At 39.3% G+C, this 21,913-nt stretch overlaps 2 protein-coding genes across 7 annotated transcripts in view; one reads left to right on the top strand and one right to left on the bottom strand.

Annotated features, from left to right (window-relative positions):
- LOC120736309 overlaps nucleotides 1–21,913 on the top strand; it is a 28,341-nt gene that overhangs the window by 3,962 nt on the left and 2,466 nt on the right. The gene's annotated exons all lie outside the window — the stretch shown is intronic.
- LOC120736307 (potassium voltage-gated channel subfamily C member 1-like) overlaps nucleotides 9,498–21,913 on the bottom strand; it is a 95,503-nt gene continuing 83,087 nt past the window's right edge. For 4 of the 6 annotated variants that reach the window (XR_005696461.1, XR_005696463.1, XR_005696462.1 and 1 more), the window contains 2 exons: nucleotides 14,676–17,653; nucleotides 9,580–10,701 (listed from right to left, as the gene is read on the bottom strand). Coding sequence is in view for 2 of the 6 variants with exons in the window: in XM_040036328.1 (XP_039892262.1) it covers nucleotides 19,471–19,622 (152 nt within the window). In the remaining 4 variants the exon portion in view is untranslated. Of the gene's footprint in view, nucleotides 10,702–14,675; nucleotides 17,654–19,407; nucleotides 19,623–21,913 lie in introns of those variants that run through there. The other 2 variants (XM_040036330.1, XM_040036328.1) reach the window with 2 other exon arrangements.

Here is a 21,913-nt window from a genome sequence, read left to right as displayed (position 1 = left end):
ACCACATCCTAGGTAACAATGGGCAATGAGGGAGTATGAACTGGTCCTGCGGTTTGGGGAAGGCCTCGAAGGGGACTGGCAACGGCTCCCAGGCCGAGCAGATCCCCATGTACTAACGAGAAGTGAATGAAGGAAAGGAAGAGAGGAGAAGAGAGGGAAAGGGGAGTGGGAAGGGGGGGCATGAAAATGAGAACAGCAGGTATTGGCGAAGGGGGGCTTTTATAGCCTGAGGCTGGAGTGGGCATGAAAGAGGAGTGGTCCCACTCCTGAAATTCAGATGATATCTCCACAACAAACTGGCGGAGAATAACAGACTTCAGTCCTCACATACACAGCAAAATGAGTAGATGCAACAGGTCCAGAGAAGCCTGAGAGGGCAGCTGGGTCCACAGGCAGAACACAGCCCAGCCCAGCCATCTCTCACAGCCCTGAGAGATGGCTGTTTGCTTGTCGATATTCCAGGCTCCGCTTCCCTTGGTAATCTTCTAATTTATGGGTCATATATCAATTAACAGTATCCTCTGCTCTTATTCATAATCACTTTCATCACTCACCTGGAAGTCACTGCCATGAGTGCTCCAGTTGCCACGTGGACCACTGTTGGCTTCACCCCCCACATCTTCTCAAGTTCCTCTCTCAGACGTTGTTATTTCTCTAGCTTGGTATTTCTCCAGACTGCATAGAGGGTCATTAACACTGCCCAAAAAATCTTTGGCTGCCCTCTGTCACCCCTGGAAGCTATCCCAGTTCTCCCTGTCCCAGGGAAACCAGAGCCATCACAGCTAGGTATCTGATCATCAGCATGGTGTAGGTATTGATTGCCTTGATCTTGTTCTTTCCATTCAGCTGACTCCTCAGGACTTGCATTACTCTCTGCAGGGATTTGGTTGTTGCGGCTTTCCTAGTGGCTTCTTCATGGTTCCCGTTTGCCTGTGGGATTCCCAGACTACTTTCCCTCTCTTTCTTACCACTCGGCAACACTTCTCCAATTCGATTGACATCCCAGTGCCGTTGCTGTAGATCCTCAAGTGGTGGATCTGTGAAGTGAGGTTTACTCTATTCACTCTTGGCATACAGCTTGATGTCATCCATATAGAGGAGGTGGCTGACAATTGCTCCATTTCATAGTTGTTATCTATAGCCAGTCTTGTAAGAGATCTCATTGAGGGGGTTCAGGCCTATGCAGAACAGCAGTGAGGACAGGGCATCTCCTTGGTAAATCCTGCAGTTAATGGTGTCTTGAGCAACTGGCTTGAGTGCCCTTTAGTTGTTGTTCGGCACATGCCCATTAAATACAGATAAAGGCTCTTAGTAGTGATGCGCGAATTATGAACGAATCGTTCAATACTCGAGAATCACTTTACTGACTCATGAATCATGATTCACAAGCCCAACTAACTCACTGACTCATCCCTGTTGCTGTTAGCAGCAATATATCTAGCTTATAATTAAAATTTTGGAGAAAAACAACATCCAGTATCTTAACAAAAAAATTTCTGCTCTGAACTGGAAGAAAAAACCCTGAGTAGAAGCTTACATCAAGACAATAGCTCCTCGGTTCACAGTAGCATCGCTCTGCTAACATGCTAACAGCACATTTGAGCTACTCACCCCCTCCCTTCCTGTGCTGAATCGTAAGCCTAAGCGAATCACTCAGGACTCACTAACCCCCTCCCTCCTGTGCTGAATCATAGAGCGAACGAATCACTCACTCACTCACTAACCCCCTCCCTCCTGTGCTGAATCATAGAGCGAACGAATCACTCACTCACTCACTAACCCCCTCCCTCCTGTGCTGAATCATAGAGCGAACGAATCACTCACTCACTCACTCACTCACTAACCCCCTCCCTCCTGTGCTGAATCATAGAGCGAGCAAACGAATCACTCACTCACTCACCCCCTCCCTCCTGGCTCACAGCTTCTTCTTCTTCATGGTTGGCAACCAATGTTAAGGCGCATTTCCGCCCCCTGGCTCACAGCTCAGTGGACATTTAGATGAGAAAATATATATTTAACACATTTAAGGAAAATACTAATAAAATAAAAATAAACAAAATAAATGTTTATTTAGCAATTTTGATAAGAAATTGCTTAATTTTAGAAATGTTTTTGCTCTTTTTTTCTCTATAAGATAGTTGTTTTCTTTTAGAATCATTCATCTTAGCAGTAGGATTTACATGAAAAGAGAAACAAATTAAGTTTGAGTGAAAATGTACAGTTTTTGCACTCTCTGGTCAACTGACTCAGTGAATCAAATGACTCAAAAAATCCGATTCACTTTGGTGAGTGACTCATTAAAACTCGATTCAGTAAAAAGAATCAAATTTACCATCACTAGCTCTTAGGGTCCTGTTGATCTTGTACAGTTTATGCATTCCAGGATCCAGGTATGAGGCATAGGTTTTCTCGTAAGTAACCCAGGCGGTGCAGAGGTTGGTGAGCCTGGCCTCGGAGTCTGTTCTATCTAACAGTAGCTGGTGTTTTGCCCCTCTGGTGTTCCTGCCTAATTCGTTCTGTGCCCCGCTCATGTACTGAGCCATATGCCTGTTCACCTCAGCCACTATAATGCCTGATAGGAGCTTTCATGTTGTACTGAGGCAGGTTATTGGCTGATAGTTGGATGGGACCTGTGGGGATCATCTGGGATCAGGACTGTCCAGCAATCAGTTAGCCATTCTGGGTATCGAATCTACTAGCAGCTGGTTCATTTGTGCAGCCATGCACTCATGAAGTGCAGTCAGCTTCTTCTGCAAGTAGGTGTGCATCATATCAGGGTCTAGTGCTGTCCAACTCTTCATACTGGAGACCCTTTCCTGGATGTCAGCCAGTGTGATGCTCACTGGGAGGTTGCTGTGGTCTGCTCATAGATTCACAAGCCACTGAGCATTGCTGTTATTGGTTGCATACTTCACCCATATGCTCTTCAAATATTGCTCCAGCTCCAGTCTTTTTTTCATGCCACTGAGAGTACACCTTGGCAGGCTCATTAGAGTGCAGCTGATTTATATACCTCTTCAAGTGGCTGGCCAAGGCTGTGAGTCTTTGCTTGGCAATTGTCCCGAAACCAGCTATAGCTGCTGTCTGCTAGGCCTCATCTTTGTAGTGGACCTTTAGACTACTTTTGTTATTGGTGTTATTTGTTTTGGGTCCAAAAACGAACATGAAAGCAGCCAGAACGCTAAAGTTCTAAAATATAGTGTCCAAAAAGCAAACGGGTGACAGCACAGTGGCTATGGCAATCTTGTATCTACACATTATGCTGTAAAATGTGACATGAAGATGTGTGCCTGAATGACAAATAATCATTAAGAAAAACAAAAAACAGGACAAATGTAAAAAATTTTGGCATTTGCTTTTAATTCTTTTATTAACTTTTTTAAATGATTTTTTTTATTGTTATTTTGTTTTTAGTATTATTCTTTTTTAAAGGATGATCTATCAATTCGGAAGGAGAGCTGCTCAGGCAAATCAGCATTCACAGCATTCACACTGTTTGACAGCAGTTTTTTTTTCACAAATGTTGAATTTTCATAGTTTCACCTTTGTTCTTTTACATGTTTCAAAACTAGAAAAAGGTAAATAATTAACATTCCATTCAGATATATTTTATACAGTTCTTGATTCTTTTTCTCTTTCCATTGCAGTGACAACAAAATCAGATCCAAGATCAGCTTTTTAGAGTGTAACTAATTCATTCATGTAGGGAAGCCTCTCATCTTTCTGTTGCAGTCATCTTTCTTAGTTCTGCCTTTTCACTATCGACAAAAAAGCAAAAAAACAAAAAACAAAACAACAGAAAAGTGGAACTGAAACGACCTAAAGCAGATGCAGTTCTTTAAATAGTAATAGTATTTTAGCTGCTGATGTCTCATCATGAGGACAGAAACACAGAGTTTTGTGACAGAGTCCACCCTACCAAAAGAGACACTGACTTTAATTTTTTGTACTTTCATGTTCAGAGACTTCTGAATTAGGTGCGTCAACCATCTAAACCATATTTGTCTTCAGATAGTGCTGCTGCCTCTGTGGCTTATAAATTACAGTATTATATTATTTGTTGGTTACAAAATTTCTTTTAAAATCTGACACAAAAAGTAAGAAAATAGGACTGCTTTCTGTCAAAGGAGGGGAGGCTTCCCTTCACCAGGTCATTCACACTATGTTAACGTCATTATTTTGATGTTTCTCATGCATGCATTTGGAATTAACCTCCAAAAATATAATACAAAAATACAGGAACAAGGGATGCAAAAAGAAAAAAAAAGCTTCTTCTTTAAAGTAACTGAAGGAAGGCATCAGGAAAGAAAGAGAACAAAGAGGAGAAGACGTTTAAGATAGAGGAAAGGCAAGGCGCCTGGAATGGAGATGTTGCTGCAGAAAATATGGGTTGAAGTTTTAGACCTTAACATGCTAAAACTGACACAAAAAGTTCTCCATGCTAAGCATAAAAGCCTATTTCTTTTTTATCACTGTTTATGGTTTTAAGCTAGTGGACTTAATTATCCAAATAATATAGCCTAATGGCACTAGGACAGAGTAACTAACCATGGTAAGTCTGTTTTTACCAGTTTATTTAAAAAAAAAAATCTAATAAAGCTAGACCAGTTAATACAGCCAGTGTACAAAAATGCTACATCAATTCTAGCTAGTCAGATCGTTTGAATATAAAATCTAATTTTGTTCCTTACAACACCGACATATAATTTCAGATCACTTTACCCAGACTTGGAGAGCTAGCCAAAATTCACTAAATATCCTGTGAGCAATCAAGCAATTAGCTTTGGAAGTGGTGATGGTGTATTGACTTTACTGACTGTCAGAACTGCCGGTGTCTTATCAGTTTGCTGGTAAGCTGTAGATCTGTTTGCAAAAAAACCTAAATCACTATTGTATCCTGATACTGTCTTTTATTAGGCCTATGAATTTATAACAAGCCTGTAAGCTACATGGTGTACACGACACCCCCAGTTCTCAGAGTGTCACAGACACCAATATTTTAATGCTTCAGAAAAGAGAAACCACCACAATGAAGATTTTGGAATGAACATGTCTTCATCTTGTCATATGATCTTTTGACTGACCAGGCCAACATAGAACCTATTTGCCTTTCCCTCAACATAGACTTTTATTTGACTTTGTACTTCTTCTCTTGCACACTTAATTCGTGATACTTTTTGAACTAGCCAAAGGGTGCTTTCAAGTAACCTAATCCTCCAAAACTGATAAGGGTGATATTTCTTTGTCTATTTGTTATAACACTTTGCTACTTTTTAGAAACATGTCAGCAACCTCGTTAATTCTCATTTCCATGCAAGACTGGATGTCAGACTGGCTACACTCATTAACCATACTGAAATGAAGAGAATTTAGAATCTAAAGCTATCCATGTTTTCTCAGTGTTGGCACTCGTAATCTGAATTCAGATCATGAAAGTCATGTATATCGGTTAGACTTGGTGAGACAAGCAAAAGGAGTTTCACCACAGTGTTGCAAAAAGAAAAGTTTATCTAGTCCAGACCTAAACTGTCTTAATAATCCTGCTAGCTCAGCCTAAAATATGAAAAATATTTATGTAAACTTCTGCTCTACATGGGTTAAACTTTTGCACACAGGACCTTTTACCACACCTGAGCCCTGTCACACCACTCACTTTCTAATTTTGTGTTCTTCTAGGATGGGGCCAAATGTACACTACACATTGAAATTTTAACCCATGTCTCAGCCCTGCTGGATTAACTAACCAAAAACCTGACTTAGCTAACTACTTAAAATACTTGTATAGGCTACAAAATTCATTATGGTTTGGGTTTAAAGCAAAAGCAGCACTATTGGCTAGTTAGTGGTCCATCTGGGCACAGGGACATTGTCTAGTTCAGTCTGCAAAGCATTCCTGTCGTACATGTTTTATACACAAACACCTTAACACCTACATATGTACATAACTGGAAATCCTGAAAAATAACATAAACCAGGGAGCCCTGTTCCATTATTACTTTATCCTAAGAACTTCCTACGTGTTTCTACAATCTAACAGTCTTTACTGGCTTTTAATGCTTCATTATGTTTTTAAGTGGGTTAGTGGACAAGTGGTGGCCTGGTTGACACAACATGGCTGATGAATTATGGGAGTGGTTGGCGATGGTGATGAGGTGATGGGGTAAAGCTCACTGTGATACAGGTTTGTGTTCATGTCCCAGAACCTTCCGAAGCATTTTTTCATACGTGTATGGATTAGACATCATTTTGGAAACACCGAAAAGCAAAAATTTAAAATATTCACAAACTGAAGATGTCAGAGAACCAAATATCACAACAAATTTTACTCGTCAAAGACCCATTATGCAGTTTTTGGACTTGTGTTAGTTTTGGAATAGAATCAAAAGTATTCCAAGACTTCAAATAAAACATCAGATCACGTCTCCAGTGAGTACAATTGGCATAAGTTTTAAAAACTAATGGATGGATGTTTGTCTTGGTGTAGCTACAATACAGTACATAAAATCCTCTTGTTCATTTTGACACGGCTGAAGCTGAAGTAATATACAGTGTTAAGCAAACAACTGATCTAAAACACTGGAACCAATTCTTCTTATCCCATGCAATATCACTAAAGTCAGAGATGCTAGCGCATTGAGTTTAGTCAGAAAAATCTACTTCAAGCCTCCAAGTTAACTTCCACAGAGCCACATGTACTCACTGAATTCCTCAGATTTAGTACTGCAGCATCCTAACATCCTGATGTTTTGATAGAATACTATATACCTGAGATACCCTGGGTTACCACCAAAATTAAGAATCACCATAAATTATGTTGAAAAAAGTAACATTTATTATAAAACATATTGTTATCATCACCCATAACCTCAGCTTCAGCTACCATGGCTGCTAAGCAATAAATGATAAATGTATTGTTTAAATGGATATATACATACATTTTTATTAATCCTAAATATCACAGCAGTATTTCCAAAGCAGAGTCTTGCTATTGATTAGCAAGGCACGGGAGAGCAATAATCTAAAGATATAGTACATAAATTCAAATCTCTCAGGATAACGATCAATCTTTTTTTTCTACGTGGCCTCTAATTTTAGCTCTGTGGCTCTTATATAAGCAGACAGGTGAGTTTAGCGACTTCAGCAGAAAGTGCACGCTTGCTTGCCTTCAAATAAACAGATTTTTTCAAATGTTTCATTTTTGACATTTTTCATAGGAAACATGTTTTTCATTATGTTTTGATTTGACGTTTGGTGTCCTACTGTATGTCTGCCATAGAATAAAAAATCTACTCACAGAATTTGAGGCCTCAGGCATCGCCATGTAAAAGCCCACTCCTACCCCTCCATCTACCCCAGTCAGAATGCAGCCAGACACTTTAAAGAAAATAAGAAGATGAGCATGGTCATCTTTTTCTTCTGTTAAAGTTTTGGGCCTCTTACTGATATTTTTAACTTTATTTATTGTCTCTTTTTTAGTTGTTTTTAGTTCTGTTTTGTCTCTTGAGGTGATTTTTAATCTCTTTACAGTTATTATGAGCTTCCAACTGTCATTGTAGTCATTATCATCATCACTGTAGACTCTCTGGATCTATTTGTGGGTAAGGGGTGTTCTATTTGTCTTTTTAGTTATTAAAATCTCTCTTTAGTTGTTTTGTACGGCTTTGTAGTTGCCTTTTTTGTCATTTCTTTGACGTTCATGAAATAAGAGATTCTAATAATAATGTAATGCAGCTCAGGAGGTGGAGCAGGTCATCGACTAATCGGGAGATTCAAACCCTGGCTGCTCTAGCCTGCATTTCAGATATACTTGGGTGAGATGATAACCCCAACTTGCTCTTCACTGCATCGATCAGAGTGTGAATGTGAGTGAATGTTAGATTAAAACACTTGGGCATGGGAAAAATAGCTTCTGTTATCAGGTGAATGAGGCATGCTGTATAAAGCGCTCTGAGTGCTCGAATAGAAAAGCGCTATACGTATGAACCAGTCCATTTACCCAGCATCATGAGCAAAAATCAATGTATAATAGAGACAACACAGAGCAATTCATATGAATGAAACAGTATAAAAATGAGAGGCACAATTAAAATCCAGATAATTTGACAAACATATTTCTTATAATAATCATTTTTCTATCTGTCAGAGGAGCATGTCTTACACTTGTGCATACTCTGCTCCTACAGTGTTTCACCAGACTTTGTTTGACTCAAATAGTGTATTTTGGCACAATTCTCTTTAAATATTTCAAACAACAGTTTTCCCAACCTCTTTTCACTTATTAACTTGTAGCCTAATTTTTCAGCTGGTACACTATTTGCTATGACAGCCTACTAAAGATATCATAAATGGACTCATCAGGCGAGGTCATTAGTAGCCAGCACCTTTGCAGGCTGTTTTTTTCCAAAACTATGGAAACTCCAGGTATAAGTTTTATGAAATGGGCTCATGGATAAGAGTAATATAAATGTAGTGATTACATATTTCATTCAGCCAACAAATATTCAAATATGCAACTTGAGAAACTCCACTAAGGTATTTCTTTTTCTTTTTGTCCCTGAACCATTGTGAAAATTAAAGAAAGAGGTTATTCCAGATCAAGACAAAAAGATACACCAAATATACCGAACAGTGATGATGGGGTTGTGTATTTCTCTTAAAGAGTCATTTGTCCAAGCTACACCATGAAATCAAACATTTGCAGATGACATCTTTCAGTATCTGTCAGACTGTCCCCCTCATCAAGTGTGAGGCATTGTGTACCTTTTCATCTGATGAAGGCATCTGATCAGCTTGGATTACTTTGAGAGTATGTACAAACGAACAAATAAAGCAACAGTAGACCTTCTCCTGAAGTAACCTGAACCCCACACCTCTGATGGTTCTTTGGAAGGTCCTCAAGACCTTGGAAGCAATATTTAGGTCAAGGACAAAGTAACTAAAAGAACAACGTAACCTTTTCAGTTTGACTGCACAGGATAATGACATCTTTGAATGGACAACTTTCAGTCCGGAAACAGCAGTGATTGTAGAGATTAACAGCTAGGGACTCTAGTAAGAGGCTTCAATAAGAAGAAGAGATAGTAATAATAAGAAAAAGGCAGAATAGCAGCCAGGTGAAAGGTTGAAGCAATAGCAGAATAAATACTTGCAAAAGTTGAAGAGGACTCCTCTTGGATTTAAGAAAGCTATATTATTGGGTGTCCTAAGACATCTTAAAGAGAACTACACAGGGTTCACCTTTTTTTTCTTAATGGTGTTTTACCATGTTAATCAAATGGATGAAATCGTTATTCCTACACACTTATCTGTACGCATTCTATTGCATATAACATAACATTATTACATTTTCACACACACACACACACACAAAAAACCCAGTTTCTAGCCCTGTTATTCATGAGAGAAAAGAGTGACTTGCAAAAGTCATGCACATTATTCATGCTGATAAACAATGTCAGAAAAATGAATTTCTAATTTGCAATCACTGCCATTTTTTGTCCCTCAAATAGTTTGTAAAAGATGTTTGCCTGCTCAGTTTCACACCTCCAAACAGATATGGTGTGTATGGTCTCCTTTTTCTCTGGGAGGAGGGTGCTCATCCTCCTCCACCATGTTTTCTTAGCTCCTTAGCAGTAAGTAGTTAAAACGTATCTTGGATGATAGTGATGCTACCATTACACTAACAATGCTGAAAGAAAAATTAACTATGCCCCCCTCCCCCCATTAATACAGATTTCCATGCAGATTTTCTAAAGGGGAGGAGCAATAACAATGCAGAGATGCAGTTACGGGTGGCGGGGGTACTCGGGTAAGATACCATAAAATCTCAAGAAGGAACAAGTGAGAAAGAGGGCCTATCCCATGGCTGTCTTCAGTGATGCCTGAAGACAGCTATGTGACCTTATGGCCAGTTTAGTGCCTTTGAGTGTTTCTGTTCATCTCAACTACTGCATCCATCCAAGTGTCTGTAGTCTTTGGGTTACATCATCCGAACTAACATGCTGATGTCTTGCTGAATTTCAAGTCCCCAGATGTTGTCTCGATGCCTCCTGGGAGATTCAGCTAGTATAAAACATAAATGACTGTGTGATGTGCATATAAGTGTGAAAGCTGCTGTTTTTTGATATGTATGAATTGACTTCAGCTTGCTGTTTCTCAGCTGAGATTAACAGGGCAGCCTAGCAGTCGCTGGACATCGTGATAGACTCCCTCACCTTGCATAGTGCTTTGAGTGCCGAAATAATGGATGATTCCTGGGAATCAGTCGCAGTTTATGCAGTCTCTTGAAAAAAAAAGGTAAGTAAAGCAATATGACAACTAAATTACATAAAATTGTGACTAAAACACCGAAGACATCCAGAAGACACGAGGTTTCCACATACAAGACCATCGGGCAGGAAGCCCTCTGGCAGCTCAGCTGAGAGAATCTATGTAGCCATTCGCTCTGGAAATCAGTTCAGAGGATGTGAAATTGTTTGGTCTTCCAAGTTAATATGGCTTACATTTACTAACAGCCACTTTCTCCATTAGGTTGCATGTGATGATGGAACTGTGAACACCATTGTTGTTCTTCTCTTTCTCTCTATCTCCCTCCCAGTTTCTACGGTGAATCCCATCAGCAGAGACAGACGAGCAGCAGTTTACAGTTAATAGTTTTCCTCTTCTTGTAGAGGAATGGGTGAGTTTGTTAAAAACTCAGCACTGAAAGGGAAAAAGAAAAGAGAATTTTGTGAGGAGATGAAGTAAATATGTGACACCAGATCTTGGAATAGTCAGTGTGGGGCATCAAAAAGCCTAAAGGCAACAAAATGTGTTAAAGAAAACAATGAAAATGGATGAGCTTTCCTAATCATTTCTTTCAATGTCTTTCTTATGTTTCAGATTTCATGTGGACCAAATATCATTTACTCATTCATTGTAATGATGCTAATGGCTAAGTAATGCTTTCTTTGCTTTTGGGGTATTTTGGCGACACCAGCAGTTCAAACTTATTCCTAAACCTTGAAAAATGGTATCACCATGGTTACAATAAATCCTTGATTGAGTTTATATAACTGAATATACACACACAGCAACTACCAGATATAACAGTAAGTATGTAACTGGCAAACCTGGTTTTATGTTAATATGATTGTTGTTAAGAATGAAAGAATTATTGTGGGTTATTGTATTTGTCAATAACAATTAATTTAGTGTATTTAAAGACAAATATCAGTGTCAGAGGAAAAACACAATGATTGCTAAAAAAAGAAAAACGGCATTTATCCTAACTGATTGGAACAGAAGTTACAAACTAAAGTTGTGATTTTAAAATATTTTTCATTGAATTCTGCTGTACTTGCACATATAATAATCCTTTCCAGTCTTTGAGAAAATTTACAAAAATATAGGAGGGGCAGAGAATTACTGGACTAAATGACATAATTAGTTCCACTTTGACCATTTTCAAAAGTATCACGTTAACAGAATATATCGTGATATGTTTTTCTGTAAAATCTTTTACTTTTGGTGCCTAGCGCAGTTTTCTGATGCAGGGATTTGAGCTGATATTTATATCCATGCTTCTGTTGCTGTTTTGTTTGCTTTCCTACACCACTCCTGTTTTACGATGACTAAAACAAAGAGCAAACTGCTTCTGGGTGATTCTCCCAGACAGCCTCCTGTTGGACCTTTTTTGGAAAAAAAAAAGACCTATAATAATTATTTCTCTAATGTCTTAGTCCAGTAGATGATTACTTACATATTTCAGAAATACAATTTCCCACCTCAGGCATTATTAAGCATTCATTTCTCACTAAACTTCACTTTGACTTCAACCCTAATCCAAACAATCTGAACCATGAGTGATCATGATTTATACATTCTTGGAGAAACAATCAGGGACATTATGATAGTCTTGGGGTTGATGGGATGAGTAATATTTCAATATGATATCAGTTCAGTTACCAAAGAAATATAAGGCTCAGCAACAATGGGAAGGGAATTTATTTGGATCTTTAAGGTTCAATATGTTTTGGATTTTTCTTAAAGTTTTCTCTCTTTTTTAAGTACATGGTTGAGTTTTGCTTTTTCTTGATACATTTTGAATTTAACTCTTTTTACCCTCCAAAAATTGTCAGTTGCCTTTCCTGTGGAAAACTAAGTACACTCCATGGTTCAGCACCTTTACAACAACTTTCAAGCAGCTGTAACTTAAAGTAATTGCCTTTGTCAGTCTCTCACATTGTTCTCGGGGAACTTTGAACCATGTTTCTTTATGGTGTTGCTTAAGTTTACTTAGGTTTGCAAAACCTTGATTCTTTTCCTTTTCAGCCATTCTGATGTTGATTTGTTGCACAACCCTATTTGGGCCAGGATTTAGTTATCAGACATAAAAACTTGACTCTAAAATACTTGCTATATACAGGGGGTGGGGCAATTGTTTGATCCCCTGCTGAATGTAAAAGTTTGTTTAAAAAGAAATGGACATTCTCTAATTTCTATGGTCATTTTAATTGATAGAGACAGAATATAAATCACAAATCAAGAAAAACTGCATGACTTATATTTACTTCTTCTTTAACCTCTCCTTTGTTGCCTTGGTTGCCTTGCAACATTTCCCAAACTTAAGATGGGTCTGTACGTGTGCCTTCTTGCAAAGGAGGACCTTGTAAAATATATATCTGCTATAAAATAGGGTAAACACTTTCCGTGGACAATCTTGTCCCTGACAGGTGGTGGAAAGGTTGGAATGAAATAATCTGATTATGTGGATAGTTATGCTTTAGTCACATAAACCGAAAGTAGGAGTATCTGTCATTTTTTTTGATTGACTGATTGATTATAATCTGTTTGCCACAACCACCAACACAACCAATTTCTGGGAGCAAGAACTCTGCCTTGACTGTAGGCGATCAAATATTTATTTCATTCAATGACATACAAATCATGCGGTGTGGTCAGTCTCCACTTTGGTCTGTCGGTCCAAGTGCATAACTTTATGTGATCTGTTCAGATGCAACTTTGCAAACCTAAGCCATACTTGTCTTGATGCATGCTCAATCATCCAGGTAAGGAAATCCCAAAAGGCTGATTCTGTTGACCTGAACGTAGCGTTTTCAGTGGGAGAAACGTTTGGTCACTCATCCAAGTGACTTCTTCTGTGGTCATTGATTGATGGCCTTTGATCAATGAGCTTTGATCAGTGGTTGTTGATCAATGGTCATGCCAATGTGCATATTAATGATCAAGGAACTGACCTTCCAGCCATTGTTCCTTCAGTGGTGCTGGTTTCAGTCGTTGTGTAAATGTGCTGTTTATAAGGTTGGGGAAACAGTCAGCTGAGACTGAAGAAGTCACTTGGATGAGTGAAATCAACTTTTTGGGCAAAGCCACACACAGCTTTTTCCTGCCAATCATTACACGCCATACTTTAACTTTTAATCTAACAGAAGCCTGTGGAGTCCGACATGTATGTCTGTATTTGCAGTTACTGTCTTTCCTTTTTGAAATGAACAAACACTTGAATGCTCCAGACCAGCAAATTGAGAACATTTTATAAAGGTGGTCACGCTGTTGACACTGAATCGGATTTGATTAGCAGCACCTGGCTGTTAATTACTACTAAAGCAGAAATCGGTGTACTTAGTTTTTCACATGACTGTATCGTATATCTCTCACTTAAGTCGCTTTTCTCCTTTTCCTTGACTCGGTGTCCCTTTTCAACCTCACACATTCGCTTGGAATTTATTTCTCCATTCTCTGTGGATCTGCATTCCTTTTGCTCTGTATTGTTTTTGCCCCTGTGCTGCAGATTTTTTAGTGTAGTGTAGTCGCTGTGAGAGTTCCTTTAGCATTACCTATATCTATGTTAGACAATAGAGAAAGATTTGTTTATGTTTGATCTCCAGTGGTGGCTGTAAAAAGTTGTTTGTACATTACGGAAACTGAAACCTGACACATCAACGCAAGGAAATAATAGCCCAAACACACTGAAAAGAAAGGAGAAAAAAAGATTTCATCACAAAGCTTACAGAGTCCAGCCAACATGCAAGGACACTGATACCACAGAGCATGAATGTCACACATTTTTCTTTCTGTGACCCACATACACACAGATATGTAACAATATGCAGAGGTCTTTGAGGGGACTATTTACACCTCTGATGGAACAAATACTTATACGACAGACAAGGAGCTGAGAGACACTGAGCTCGGAGACTGAAAGTGAAATTGAAGCGATTCAGCGCTCAAAGCAGAGGACTGCAGCCAATCAGGACTGGATTGGAATTCAGACTAAGAACTGAAAGCAGAACATCTCAGCTGATGTGTCCCGCAAAGCACAGACCAGACCTTGGCCAAATAACAGTAGTTTTGGAATTTTTAAAAATTAATCCCACTTTAACCATCAGACATGCAGTGTTTGCCTTATTTATTAATTTGGCCGCAGTTTGGCCAAATGACAAACTATAAGTCACCTGCACCTGTGTGGGATAGAATAAGCCATAGTTAGTGTTCACAAACACTCTTTGACCCAGGTGTGGTGCTCACAAAGGCTATGAAAAAGAAAGATGAGAACAACACAATATAAAAAAACAAAGAAGATAACACGATGTCACACCGAAACACAGTATGTGAGGAAGAACACAGAAGAAGCAAACAGTGCAAGAGAGCAATAGTGAGGGACACATTCTTACATGGAGAAGCGATTTGTGCTTCTTTCTTTCCTCCTCCAACACTTTCTGTGTTGCCCAAACTTTTCCTCCTCCATCTCCTCTCTTTGATGCTGCTCAGCTGACAATCCACTCAGGACACGAGTTTTCAACACATTTGTTCATCTGCATCTGTTTACAACATATCATTACCCTCTTTTTTATTCTTTTTATTGTCCATTCCTATCTTCATCCTCAGCGAAGTCCACTGTCAGGCCAATAGTTTTTGTTTTTCCAATGCGAAGGTGCTCTAATTTACACGTTTTCCTTTTTGGCTTCAGTTTTCTGGCTTGAAGAATGGATGGATGGTGTCCCATAGAAAGTGAGATACAGTTACTGGGACAGAGAAGAAAGGTGAGGAGAAATACAAGGAGAAGACAGGGAGCACATTCGGAAAAACAAAGCAAGGACAGCAGTTTTGTAGAAGGAACCCTAAAACAGAGCACATGGTATTCACAGAAAACCTTTTTCAGAGTTTTTTTCTAGTCCTTCAGTTTGTCATATCTGAGAAAGCATGGGCGACCAGATACAGATGGGCACAGGTTAAGAGAGCTATACCTGAGTAGATGGAGGAAACACAGATCACAAACATGACACAAAGAAAAAGCCAGCGACAATTCACAACACTCTTCAAGCTCTAACTTTTGAGCGTTGCTCCAGCAATAATGGTTCTCACTAGGAATTCACAAATCTTGAGACTTTTAAAACGAAGCAATCAAATAGTCTGTGGTTCATCCAGAAAAACAAAGGGCTTCTATACATTACAAGATACAATGAGCTACTTTCCTAAGACCAGTATAAATCTCCATCATTTTTAAAAATGTGTCATCTTGGCTAAATTATATTGATAGGATTCTTGCATGTGTTAGTCATGGATTGATTACGACTGACTGCAGATGTGGCCCTTTTGACCAATCACATCCATATATTTATGGATTCTATGACAGGAATGGCTTCATGGACTTTCTTTTCCTCTTTACTGGGAAAAGAAAGAAGGGACATCGGGTCACTGGGACATCAAAAGAAGGAAATTGTTTGTATGCTGCTGAAGGAAAGATGGATAATTAGGAATTGCTCTTTGTTCAGAAGGTGCAGCGAATTATTGCATTACAGAGACGTGTCTTTTGGACATATTACAGTTTACAGAACAGGAAAGGGCAGATGGAAACGACACATGACGTGAACACAAAATTAAGGTGCAAATGAATGAAAAGATGAACGGGGGAAAATGATACAATGATGGAAGAAGCTGGATTTTTTAGCATTAGTTCACAGTTACTGTTACTTTTTTGCATATATCTGATAAGTACACAGCTTTCAGAACACTCTTTGTGAACGGAGAAGCTAAAAAAAGAAGAAAAAGCTACAATTGTTAATGTTTACCTTGTAAGTCTCTCAAGAGTGATAAGAAAGCAGCAGTAGAAGACGTAACCCCTCCCCATCCTGCAAAAATAAACTTTCCCACCCTCGCCCTGCCCTATTACAGTACCTAACTTGGTCTGGTCTGACCAGTATCATCGTAGCATCTAGTCATGCATAATGTCCATCGACCTCTTCCTGCATTCAGAGGTGACCATTTTTTGTGTTGCATGCTTTTGTTAGTGCATATGTAAGTACCTCAACATATACATCCACGCATGTGTGGTAATCTAGACAGTGCCATTAGGCTTGAGACTAAAACGTTATCAAATTAGCATCCTTATTGATTGTGACAGAAACCCATGCAGGTTTATCTACAACACAAACTTTACATATATACACTGTCACAACAAAAGAAACCAAAGGGGAAAAGTGACAGATGCACTCTGTACAAATGGATGCTGGGAAAAGGAGAGGATGAAATGAGGTGTGTAAATGTGTTCCTGGTTTTCATGAATCCCCCAGTGGACTGAAATATCCACGTTATTCATTACTGCACCACAGAGGGGTTGAGCATCAGGATAAACGGGAACAATAGAAAACCTTGCCTGACATAAAACACATAGAATAGCTACACACTTTGGACAAATCTGTACATCACTTTCTTGCCAACGGCAGCTTGAGCAGTTGTGCCTGAAAAACAGCCAGCAGGTGATAAATGAAGTTAGCTTAGCATAAATATTCAAAACTGGGATGCAGTTAGCCCTATACAGACAGACAAATCCACCTCTAACAAACCTGAAAATTAACCTGAAAATAATAACAAGCTGTCATCATGTTCCCACACTATATTAGGTAATGAAACTGGGAGTTGTTATTTTCCTTTCCAGTCTAAGGTAAGCTCAGACTTTCTAGCCATAGCTCCAAACTTAGCAGCCAGACTGTAGACTGCTGTGGCAAGAAAGTAAACATACATTTAAACATAAACAAGATATTTGTTTAAAAAACAAACAAACAAACAAAAACATACATGAGCATTCAAAAATGATGTCTATAAGCAGTGCTCTCACCTTCTGTGACTCACAGTCTGAATGTAAAAAAGTAACAGGAAGGACATACCTCCCACTGTACACTTATTTTGGTGCAATTTTCTAAATACTCTCTGAATTTTAAAGCAAATTTGCATCATTTTGATTTTTCTTTGATGTGTAAACAAATGAAACATTCTATTCTACTTTCTGCTGGGAGAGAAAAAAGGAGAGAGCAAGAGTTGTGCACAGGGGAATCAAAAAGATACAACTTAACCAACGGACCGTCTTTTTCCAAATGCACTCAAATAAATTTTTCCACAAAAATCTTCATCAGGAATCAAGAAGAACATGTGAGGGGAGATATGTTCTTCCTTGCTGAATTTATTGGCTTTAGTACAGAGGTAGCTGCAGGTCTGGGCACGCATGCACATAAAAACACTGATGCGGACTTTGTCTAGATTGTGTTTTTCTCTGTCCGTCCTTTGTTTGCTGTCTTCTTCCTGTGTGGTTTTTGGCATCTGCTTTTCTTCTACCATGGGCTGTCACTCCAGTAGCCGTTCACTGTACCTCCCACTGAGCAGCCGCAGCCAAAAACAAAGAAGAGATGGAAGGACAGGAGAAGAAGGGTAGGATGGGGTTCAGGAGTAAAAGACAGGCAAAAACAGGGAAAGAACAAGAAGCGAAATGGGGAGAAAACTAAAAATATTGCCACTGGCCACATTAGAGTCAGTGATAGTAGTGATGGTGCAGCAGCAGTGATGGTGGTGGTCTGGTGAACATAAGCCTAAAGAAAACTGCTTCAAACTCTCAGGTGCAGCTGCAATGTCTGGAGCTTTTATAGATAAATCCATCCAGCTATTTTCCTAAGCATCAGGGGTGCTGCAGTCTTTTCCAGCTGTCACAGGGAGAGAGGCAGGGAATACCCCGGAAAGGTGGCTAGTCTATTGCAGGACATTTTTCCACGTACAGAGAAAGGAAAGAAACAGCTAGTTGGAAGATTTGCTGATTTCTTTCCTTTCTTCCAGTAAGTTCATGTCTTCACTGTAGTCAGGGTTAACCCCTACAAACTAAAAGTCACTGCTTCAATGTGTTTCTTTTTATCTACACATAAACATGAGAGCATGCATTTTGTGGTGATGCAGGGGGACAATTAGCTTACAGTCCTGTCAATTCATTGACCCCAGTCTGGTGAAAAAAACCCCAAAGAAGCTTTCTTTGTAGTTTTCTTTTTGAAAGTAGTTAACAAAGACAAAGAAACAAGAAAGTGATCATCTCTGATGGCTCAAGCAGATGTAATAAGATCATATGATCAATGATATATTTATATATATCTATATATGTGTGTGTGTAAAGTTTCAGACCACAGGGAGCACTTATCCCTAGTCCTTGTCCCTGCTGCTTTGTACTTTTAGCTGTGTAAAACTTGACATTCTATAATGTTTGTCCTACATTTATCACGTATAATGAGTTTGTAACTAGCTTTACTGCACAATAGTGCTTGCATGGTTAAATCAGCATAATGTACAATTCTGTTATGGGAAAATACATTATATCTGTACATTATAACTCCTTACTGGTAGGGACAAATGAAAAACCACAGTACTTTGTCCACCATACTAACAGGTCCTTCTATATTAATTACCAGGAAGCAGGAGAAAGGGCACAAGGGCTCAGAAGCTGGTGTTGGAGTTGACATATATGGGAGCCTGTCTCTTTTCGGCTATATTAAATGGTTGATGATGTGTTAGCACATCACCTTCTACAGCAAACATGACTTTCAAATTGAAGTTGCAGAGGAGCTACATTAAGGGGCATTTAAATACAAAATACGTTTGCTTCTAAGTCACTTATAGGCTAGTGTATATTCTTATTCTGGAGTAAAAACACACATGCTGCTGTAATATGTTGGTGTCTGTGTGTCACTGTATGCATTCTTAGGCTTCATATTAGAAGATTTCTAACTCCTCTTAGGTGCCAAGGTTAAAGTGTTGATGTACAAGTGCAGTTGAAGTACAGGCAAGGCGTAGCACAGGAAAACTAGAGGTAAACTAACTCTTCTATTATTCTACTGTAAACTAAACTCTATTCATGTTAGTAAGGCAAATTTGCCACATTTATTTCAGTAAGGTTCAGCTAATCTTTCTTGAAATTATTAAATGGGGCCTCTAGGGGCTCCATGAACTTGCATTTATTGTTGTTTCAGATCAAGAACAAAACACAAGGCATGAATGCAGAATGACAGAGCGGCCTGGAAAAACTGTAATTCCTGTGTGTAGGCTTTTTTTTCCATGCAAAAAAAAGCAAAAACAAATAATCAGACAAAAAAAATCTTTCTAAATGTTACTGTTGCTGCTGTTGTTGTTAAATCTGGTGGCTATCTGTGGGCTATGCTACAAGATTGAAGGGATGGGTGAATGACATCGCCTGAGGCCAGGCGGCTCAAAGGGTTCAAAGGTGGAATTGGTGATGGGAGTGAGGCGCAGCGGGACGCCAGTCATTCCAGAGATGTTATTGAGGCTACGTGACTTCTCATAACCTGTGGCTACATGAGAATGGCATGCACAGGTAAAAGGTTATGAAGGGTCAGTCATAATAAGATATGAAAACATGAGCATTTTTATGATGAGGCAGATAGATGGAATGGTAGAAAATATTGCCAAGATTTATATTAATAAATGTTATGAGAGCATTGCACATCATATATAGAACATATCAACCATTTTTTACAGTGACAAGAATTTGTAAATGAAACAAATAATAGTATAAAAGGAAAACATCAGAAAATAGGGAACATTTTATAGGCCAAAGGAGGATTTTTGGGAAAACAAAAAAACAGACAGATGAATGGAGAGACAAACAGATGGACAGACAGACACAGACAGACACAGACAAGACAAAACAGGAATATGTGTTACAAAAATTAACTGTCATTGGCCAAAATATCTATACCTACAGAGGGAATCAGTCCAGTGGAAGTAGACAAGGCTCTTTGATGCAAACACAGCATTTGTATATGTGCGCATGCTTTGCAGTACACAGGTGGTAACACATTGTATTCAGGAACAAAAATCACTGCAAGGCTTAGCTGTTTGATGATTTTGGGAAATCCGGAGCAGCTCATTTAGGTAAATCATCTGAAGCTGACCACAATCAAATATACATATAGTCCACCACTGTGTTTAAAAACATCTGGATCTCAGTTTCCAGGGGTTTTAGCCAGTCTACTGGCGATAAACTGCTGTTAACAGTGAATCCGTCAGTTAGAGAGAAAGACAGACAGAGGGCAAAATCCTTTGTGAGTTCAGGTTCAAAGTATACTGCTAGTTTTAAGCTGATCTCATCTATGTTGTTTGATGGTTTCTTTTTCAAGTGTGTCTAAACCTTTCTAGCTGAAGTTAATGTTGAATAAATAAAAAAAACACCACAAGCAGTCTGGCAAGTGTGTTGGGTGATGACATGAGATCACATTGGTATGAGTTAGCAGTAATGTCTCTGGCCATGAAAATGAGGTTACAGAACTAGATGTTTGCTTTTATGTCTGTAGTGAAGTTTCAGATCAAGGTTGGAGTGATCAGCACAAAATTCTCTGGAGCAATCTAAAACAGAAGCTGTGTTGAAAGGAGTTCAGAGGTGTATAAGGAGTAGGCGCACTTAATTTGAATTAATTTAATATTTATGTGGAGAGACATTGAATTTTCACCCCTGTGAATCACCGCCTTACCATGGTGGAGGGTTTTGTGTGATCCCATCTGAGCACATCCTGAAGAAGCTACTTGGCCATGCCACCCAAAGGAGACGCCATAGGGATCGGGTGCATTGTGTCAGGTGGCTAGCTATCGAGGCTGGTTATCAAGGCTGGGACTTCTTCGAGTCTGAGCTAGTGTGTGAGGTATAATGACTAGGTATAGTTGGGCTCAACTCAACGCACAGCTCAGGTTCTGAAAACAGTCTCCTGGAGAGTGGCTGGACTTTGTTCCAGTGTGGAGTTGCCATCGGTGAGAAGCTGTGGAGTTGCTGTGTGGGGTGTTTGAGCATGCTGTACCGGGTGACTTTGTTGTCCTTGTGGGTGACTTCAGTGCTCACATTGGCAATGACAGCGAGACCTGGAGGGACATGACTAGGAGGAATGGCCTCCTAGTCAGGTTTCAGGTGCCTTCACCCGAAACCTGTGCTGATAATGACCCACACCCTTTTTCACACATTGGCTCATGTGACAAGACACATGATCAATAGTGGGTCAATTACCTTCTTAAGGGATAACTTCCACCAGGGCTTAAATACCTTGTTCTCTCCACCATTTTTCTTAGAACAGAAGAAGCTTCTCAGATGAGAGGTGAAACGTCTTCAAGAAACTTAAAGAAGTCCAGACGCTTTTCTTTTCAAGCTCCTTAGACTACCATGATTTGGATGACTGAGAACTTACACAGACATATGTACAAATAACAGTTTTTAATGAACACCATGTTTGAAAATAAGGATGTCTATAAGGGCACATGGGACCAGAAACCCTAGGTCGCAGGTCAATGATCTCTTTGTAATCTTATCATTGCGTCTGCATTTTGGACACATTAGTTGAAGAGAGGAGCTGATCTGTCAACTTGATCCAACTCTGGTATTGAGTTGGATCAAGTTGTGGGAAAAGATGCTGGAAAGACCCAGAACCCCTAAATGTATTGCAAGCTTTTGCTAGGTGTTCCCAGCTTTAACTCCCACTTTCAGCAGAACTTCAACAGCATTCTGAGGGAGGTTGGGGACATTGAGTCTGCACCTCCATTGCTGAGGCTACTGGAAGGAGCTGCAGCTGCAAAGTGCCTGTCATGGTGGTAAGCCCGG

This window comes from Simochromis diagramma, unplaced genomic scaffold, assembly GCF_900408965.1.
Source record: "Simochromis diagramma unplaced genomic scaffold, fSimDia1.1 OVJJ01000497.1, whole genome shotgun sequence".
Classification (NCBI taxonomy): Eukaryota; Metazoa; Chordata; class Actinopteri; order Cichliformes; family Cichlidae; genus Simochromis; species Simochromis diagramma.
The sequence above is the reverse complement of the archived record's forward strand: the minus strand, read 5'-3'. Positions and strand labels throughout refer to the sequence as shown.